General features: G+C 40.8%; 1 protein-coding gene across 1 annotated transcript; it reads right to left on the bottom strand.

Moving 5' to 3' along the window:
- Positions 1-1,855: 1,855 nt before the first annotated feature.
- LOC122174693 (probable G-protein coupled receptor 141) lies at positions 1,856-5,577 on the bottom strand. Its single transcript, XM_042860266.2, has 2 exons — positions 5,443-5,577; positions 1,856-3,887 (listed from the first exon to the last, which is right to left on the bottom strand). The coding sequence occupies exon 2, from the start codon at positions 3,854-3,856 to the stop codon at positions 2,993-2,995; it is 864 nt and encodes a 287-aa protein (XP_042716200.1). The 5' UTR covers positions 3,857-3,887; positions 5,443-5,577; the 3' UTR covers positions 1,856-2,992.
- Positions 5,578-7,929: the final 2,352 nt, after the last annotated feature.

The raw sequence follows: 7,929 nt of genomic DNA, 5'->3' as shown, positions 1-7,929 counted from the left end.
GGACATTTTGTATTTTACTAGTGTCAATCAAAGACCCACACACAAATGGAGATTCAGTCCTGCCTGTGCTTCTATCCTATTGCTTATCACAGATTCCCATTTTCAGCTATAGGCTGAGCAAGTGCAGAATGGTGGTTCACTCTACTTCGCCCTCCCCTCCCCCCTTTGATCTCTGCTTGCAGAGGCAATAAAGTCAGTGTTGTTTCAAATTCATGCATTCTTTATTACTTCATCACACAAAAGGGGGATAACTGCCAAGGTAGCCCGGGAGGGGTGGGGGAGGAGGGAAGCAATGGGTGGGGTTGTTGTAGGGGCACCCCCTAGAATGGCATTCAGCTCATCATTTCTGCGGGATGTCTGGGGCTCTGACCTGGAGTGGCCGTTTGCCTCTCTGGTTCTTTAGTAGGCTTGCCCGATATTCTAGGCAGGACTGACTGTCAATTAGACAAAACTTAAAGAAGAGAATGACCTGGTGAGTCATTCCCATTTTTGTCCAGTCACCCCCGACCGACCTCACTGAGGCCAGCCAGGAGCACCCATGACAGCAGCAGACAGTACAGTATGACTGATAACCATCTTTGCTAACTTGCAAAGCAGCAGACGGTACAGTATGACTGGTAACTGTCTTTGCTAACTTGCAAAGGCAAGGAGATGCTGCTGTGTAGCGCTGCAGTACCGCGTCTGTCAGCAGCATCCAGTAGACATACGGTGATAGTGAAAAAAGGCTGAACGGGCTCCATGGTTGCCGTGCCATGGCGTCTGCCCGGGCAATCCAGGGAAAAGGACGCGAAATGATTGTCTGCCATTGCTTTCACAGAGGGAGGATTGACTGATGACATTTACCCATAACCACCCGCGACAAATTTTTGGCCCCATCAGGCATTGGGAGCTCAACCCATAATTCCAATGGGCGGGGGAGACTGCGGAAACTATGGGATAACTATGGGATAGCTATGGGATAGCTACCCACCGTACAACACTCCGGAAGTCAACGGTAGCCCAGGTACATGGACACACACCGCCAAATTAATGTGCTTAGTGTGGCCGCATGCACTCGACTTTATACAATTTGTTGCCAAAAATCGAATTCTGTAAAATCGGAGTAATCCCATAGTGTAGACATACGTGCAGACAGAGCCTCTTCCTGTGTCCAAACAGGTGCTGCTATTCAGAGGAAAAAAGAACTCAGTAGTTGAAGCTTAACCTACTCATCTCACAGCCACTGATTGGCTCCTTCAAATATAGACCCCATTGCATTCTGATGACAAGGACCACCAAACAAATTGCAGAACCAAAATGCAAAAGACTGGGACTTGCTGCATGTGCTGTGACACTCTTGGGAGAGGACTGGGTAGGGAGCAGTCTGTTCTAGAGCTGGAGAATTCAGGGGAGAAAATGACAGAGTGGGGCCTGAGATGAAAGGCCATACCTCAAGGGGGCATCATCAGAGGCAGGCCCCAACTATATGCTTTGTCATCATGTCATTGATTTTAAATATATAAGTGAGGGAGAGGAAGGGGCATAGGTGCTGGAACTAGGGGTGATGGGGATGCTGCTGCCCGGCTTGAAGTGGTTTCCATTATATGCAGGGTTTACAGTTTGGTTCAATGGCTCTCGGCACCCCCACTTTACAAATTTTTCCAGCACCCCTGGGAGGGAGAAGAGAAGACAGAAGTCCCCAGGAGAAGGTGCTATTATTAACCACTGAAGGCTATTAACCACTGATGTCCTATCGCCGGGGTCACAAGGGGCTGACAAGGAACATGATAGAAGTGTAAGGGGAGAGGAGGAAGGAAGCCTTTGTAGAAACAAATGGTTGTACATATACCCCCACATGCACACACACATATAGAGCTGATTGAAACAATTTTCATTTACTTAAATTATTCTAGTATCACTTTCAATTATATCGGGAACCTGAGAAATACAGTATCCAGCAGTGGAAATCAACAATACAACTTAGGAACATTAAGCAAAAACAGTCATCAGAGAGATGATTTACTTCTTTTTTTTGGAGGCTGATAAAATATTTCCCTTGTGGCAGGGTTACTGTTCTCTTGAAGGACCAAACCACTTTAGATTGCATTACAGCTCCAGTCCATATGGTCAGAACCCCAGAAGTATCAGCAGTAGATGCCATCCTGCTGTAGAAGTGACACTGAGCAAATGTCTGAAAAGCTTGACCTTTTCTGTCTGTATTTAAATTACCAATTAGCATATTCAAATGAGGAAGGTAAGAGCAGAGTTAGGGGAAGATGGCACAACAAATAAAAAGCTGGTATAGATGTGCTGAGGAGAAGAAAAGAGGGTTTGGAGCCACCTATTTAATTTAAGCCTCACTCCCAATCCTCTGGTGCCATTTTTCCACTCTTTGGACATAGCTCATTTTCTTGTTAATTCAAAAACATTATTGCAAAGCACATGAGGGGAAAAGGCAACTTTTTTTGTTTTGGTCTCTAGTATCAAGTGCTTCAGAGGAAGGTATAAAACCCTCAGAATGGACAATTCTGCAATAATGTGCTCCAGGAGAAAAATTCTTCCTAACCTTTGGCCAGTTAGAGGTTGTTCTATGTTTATATACCATCCTCAATATGAGCTAATTCTGAGAGCAGATTTAGTGGGTAAAGTGAGCTATTTTCACTGAGAAACTCTTTTGAGTAAATGAGAAGGGCTGACTACTTAGCAATCACTAGAGATGAGCAAAGAGAATTCTTGGTGAAATTTGGTGTTGCTGCAAAGCCAATATACTTAGGCAACTTCAAAGATTAGAAGAATACTTATGCATCATGGCTTTTCAACCCTCAGGATAGAAAATGAGAACCAACAACTTCTGTCTCCTTGGGCTACAAAAGAATGAAAATTATAGAAATCCAAATAACGTTATCCTCATAGGGAAAAGTCAGTAGTCCTTGTAACTCAGTAAACTCTTGAGTAGTTTTCTTATTTCCAAGAAGAGCCAAAATCAAGGTTTGCTGAACCAGTAGTTCATAATTTAATGGGCTATTCCTGTTATGAAGCATAACATATCCAAGCAGCACAGTGCTGTGAAAGCTAAGAAAATTTCATTGTATAGGAATAGGTTATGGTCACCCTCCCGGGGGAAATTCTGGATGTAGTATATTCTGAATACATGATGAGGTATAAAGCAGACTAGTATTACCAAGATGAAAAAAAAACTCTTGATCTGAGCCCTGAATTCCACATGTGAGTTCATATCAGGCCAATACTTCATTGCCAACTGAAAGATTACAACTAATTGGATTATGGAGAGCGCAGAGACTGTTGCCACCATAATACCAATCATGCAGTAGTTTGCTATCATCATACCCTGCTCCTGAATATCTCTGTGGAACTGAAAGCATTTAGAATGGTTATATTTTTTAGAGGTGCCATAATATGACAAAAAAATAGGGAAGATAACCAAAGTTCCCACAAACCAGACAGCAGTAATCCAGGTTTTAGTGTACCACCTCCGAAATTCCAGTCTCAAGAGGCGTATTATAATAATAGCTACATAGAAAATGAAGGTGATGTACATGTGGGCATAGATCATGGCACTAAACATTTTGCAGGTGAGCCACCCGAATTTCCATTCAGATGAAATGTAATAGGCAAGGCGGAAAGGAAGGCTGAGTAAGAGAATTGAATGTACCACCATGAGATTGATGATAATGATGGTCATCACAGATTGTATATTCCTTTGAAACAATTGACGGGCCATCACAATGACTCCAGCAATGCCCCCTGCCAGATTGATACTATATAGTGTTATCAAAATCAAATGCAGTCTCTCCAAGTTTTGTGTCAGTGTTCCATTGGAGGGAAAATCCTGTTGTGCTGAGCTTGTGTTAAACATCTCGAAAGTTTTCTTTTCTTTTCAAAGCTACCTAAAAATACAACAATGGAAGATGCATTTTAAAATCTGCATTTAATCTGTGCTTTCTCTATGGCTACTCTTGTTTTTTTAAATTATAGAATGGCACAAATTCATGAAATAACATTTCCTGTATTGTGTTTGAAAACTCTACATAAGTATATAATCTTATGAATATAAAAATACACGGTCCTGATACATAGAACTCATTAGATCACACATGTTATTTTTATACTGGCTGCATAATTACAAACTTTTTGTACATGAACTTAGATCCATTTTTTCTTTTCTTATTTCCCTCCAGATATGTGAATAGTTGGAATAGCCAAGATAGTGTCTGTTCATCATTTTAAAAAGCAACAACAAAACCCCTGTTATTATGTAAGTTAAGTTTGAAGATGAAAACTGTTGTTGGAATATGTAAACATGTTTGTGTGCATGATGTGGACCACCATTTTAATTTCACTTAGGCTACTGAAGAACCAGAAGATGGTAACAGCTTTCAGTCACTAGATTCCTAAGCTGAATTAGAACCAGCAAGCTAGAAATAAATGGCTCCATATCCTATCACCTTATCCTTTCAATCTTCTATCTACAGAATTTTACCTACACCCCTCTATTTTTGGAGGTGGGAAATAGCTGTGAACTATTTTAGAACTGAATTTCTAAAAGGTATAGGTCCACTTGCACATGCTAAATATAAATGTATGCATGCAGTGTATTTATAGTTATTGCTATTATGCACAAAAATCGGTAGATGGATGCCCAACTTCCTGTTCTCAAGCAGTTACTCAGTTTGAACACGTCAGTACAGTAACTGCATATAAATTGTGTGCATGCATGTATTGCATGAAACCCACCTCTTAAAAATATGAGCCTTAAAGTAAAATAAACTTTATAACAATGGTTTACAGATTAGAATAGTAGATTGGGCTGAGCTTCCTATTGTTCAGGAACTTGGTTTCAATAATGTAGTTTAACTAGCAGTTCTTAAACATATTCCTGCTTATATATACAATATCCTATCTCAGTGGTTTCAAACTTTTTCATTTGCAGACCCCTAAAATGCTTTCAGACAAACTCCAAACTTTTACTAAAACCTAGTTAAAGCATTCTTGGAATGCAGAAAGTAATAGACAGATAAACTCTCAATACTATATTGAATAAGTTACAGTCCAGACTCAGAAAAAGACTTTCCTTTCATTCCTTTTAAATATACATTTAAAATTTTTTAAAATGGTAACAAATGTACAACTGAGAGAATTTCAAGTCAAATTTGCAGAACTGACAACTTTGATATACAGTACACTAAAAAAGACTAAGAATGTTGAATAAACATTAATAACTCTGCCTTTTCACTCTCAACTTAAATTCATGTTCCAGTATATATGATTAATATTTCAATAGGAGCTTTGTACAGGTACACTTTTGTGTTGTTACAAACAGGATCATTATAGCACTGCATGCCTACAGTTTCAGTGCTTTTAAAAAAATCATTGCATTACTCAGGCATAATATTGTCACTATCTATTGTTATTTGTAACTAAAATACAAAGAAGCAATGTTACCTCTCAATGCGATATTATCCTGATTTCTTTTCTTCCTTCTTCATTTAATACATTGCATGGTACGTTGTGTTCAATCTCACCGTAAAGAGAAAGCAACATGTATTAGTAGCCTTCCTGTAGGCATACTCTCGCTTTGCCTACCCACCTACAGGAAGGAGCTACTAGTGTTACTTTCCTAACCCCACACTAAGGACGAAAAGTTTCCAAAATGCCATAGAGTAGCATTTTGTGTGAACTTGTGGGAGGTACAGGAACTAGCTGCCCAGGCTACGCTAGTCTTTATGACTGGTCTTTTTCAAGTTAGATGGTGTAGCAGGGAATTCTGTTCCTTTAAAGACTAGGTGATGTGGCGCCAGCGAGCCTCTTTGATTATCAGACTCAGAGAAGTTGTGTGTGTGTGTCTGTGTGTGAGAGAGAGAGCTTATAAAAGGTCTGAGAAGGCTCAGTTGCGGGGAGACTTTGGGAAGGAGTTTGGCTCTTGTAAGTCAGCCTGAAGCAGAGAGAGGTGCAGAGTCAGAATGGGTCTTGACAATCTGGTTTACTTGTAATCTTTGTGGTACTTTGTGGGGTTTTGTTTGAATTAGGGCTGTCAATTAATCAGTTAACTTAAACAATTCATTCAAAACAAGTTAACTTGATTTAAAAAATTAATTGTGATTAATCACCGTTTTAATCGGTCTGTTAAATAACAATAGAATACTAATTTAAATGTATTATAAACATTTTGGATGTTTTTCTACTGTTGATTTTAATTACAACACAGAATACAAAGTGTACAATGCTCATTTTATATTGTTTTTATTACAAATATTTGCACTGCATAAAAGATAAAAGAATTTGTATTTTTCAATTCACCTCATACAAGTCCTGTAGTGCAATCTCTTTATCGCAAAAGTGCAACTTACAAATGTAGATTTTTTGTTACATAACTGCACTCAAAAACAAAACAGTGTAAAACTTTAGAGCCTACAAGTCCACTCAGTCCTACTTTTTGTTCAGTCAAATTGCTAAAACAAACAAGTTTATTTACATTTATGGGAGATAATGCTACCCACTTATTTACAATGTCACCTGGAAGTGAAAACAGGTGTTCACATGGCATTTTTGTAGCCAGCGTTGCAAGGTATTTATGTGCCAGATATGGTAAACATTCTTATGTCCCTTCATGCTTTGGCCACCATTCCTGAGGACATGCTTCCATGCTGATGATGCTCGACAAAATAATGTGTTAATTAAATTTGTGACTAAACTCCCTGGAGAATTGCATGTCTCCTGCTCCTGGTTTTACCTGCATTCTATTTCATGTTATAGCAGTCTCAGATGACTACCCAGCATTTGTTGTTCGATTTAAGAACACTTTCATTGCAAATTTGACAAAATGCAAAGAAGGCACTGTGACAAAGCTCCGAGCCTGTATTGGTGGGTCCCGCGCTTTCGAGAGGATTCAGTTGCCTCAGGAGCTCGCTAAGGCCCTCAATGTGACCTCCCTTTTCTCAGGATAGTGGCAAGGGTCACAGCCTACTGAGCTTCTTTCATCACAGGCCAGTATGGGAGGTGGGGAGGGGGAATACCCCACAGTCTCTGTTGCTCTTTTGAGCTTAGTAGGCACAGTTTGGCCTCCTGTCTGGACTGAGTCCTGCTTCCCCTCTCAAGGGGGTCTCTGTAGAGCGGGGGGCAGGGGAGAACCCCGACCCACCCTCTATTCCAGGTTCCAGCCCAGGGACCCTAATGGTAGCAGCTGTTGGCAGCTTCCCCTTCATCACTGGAACTGCTTTGATTCCCTGGGCCACTTCCCCGTGGTCCCTTTCACCCTTACCTCAGGCTTCAGCAACGCTTCCTCTCTACAGCTCCTTTCACCTGGGGTTCTTTCCAGGTAACTCGAAGGAGAGCGTTTAAGCAGTATGAGTGGGACCTTGATTGGTTCCAGCTGTCTCCTGATGGCCTTAACTGGTTAATTGGCATCAGGTGTCTTAAGTGGCCTGTGGTAGCCTTTGTTTGGCTATCCAGGGAAACAGGGGCCTGCTCGCCCATGTCCCGGTGCTCAAAAGGACCTCTCTCTTATATCCTTCTGGTCTGAGGCCATCACAGTACCAGTATAAGATTTCTAAAGGCAGTTACAGCACTCGACCTAAGGTTTAAGAATCTGAAGTGCCTTCCAAAATCTGAGAGGTACAAGATGTGTCAGAAGTCTTAAAAGAACAACACTCTGATTTGGAAACTACAGAACTCAAACCACCAAAAAGGAAAATCAACCTTCTGTTGCTGGCATCTGACTCAGATGATGAAAATGAGCATGTGTCAGTTCGCACTGCTTTGGATAGCTATCAAGCAGAACACATCATCAGCATGGAAGCATGTCCTCTAGAATGTGGGGTGAAGCATGAAGGGGCATACAAATGTTTAGCATATCTGGCATGTAAATGCCAGCTACAACAGTGCCATGCGAATGCCTATTCTCACTTTCAGGTGACATTGTAAATAAGAAGC

This window comes from Chrysemys picta, chromosome 2, assembly GCF_011386835.1.
Source record: "Chrysemys picta bellii isolate R12L10 chromosome 2, ASM1138683v2, whole genome shotgun sequence".
Taxonomy (NCBI): Eukaryota; Metazoa; Chordata; order Testudines; family Emydidae; genus Chrysemys; species Chrysemys picta.
This window is presented reverse-complemented; position numbering and strand designations above follow the sequence as displayed.

Bases quoted from the DNA above. Each gene is read 5' to 3' on its own strand.
- LOC122174693 (XM_042860266.2), bottom strand. From the start codon at position 3,856: ATGTTTAACACAAGCTCAGCACAACAGGATTTTCCCTCCAATGGAACA.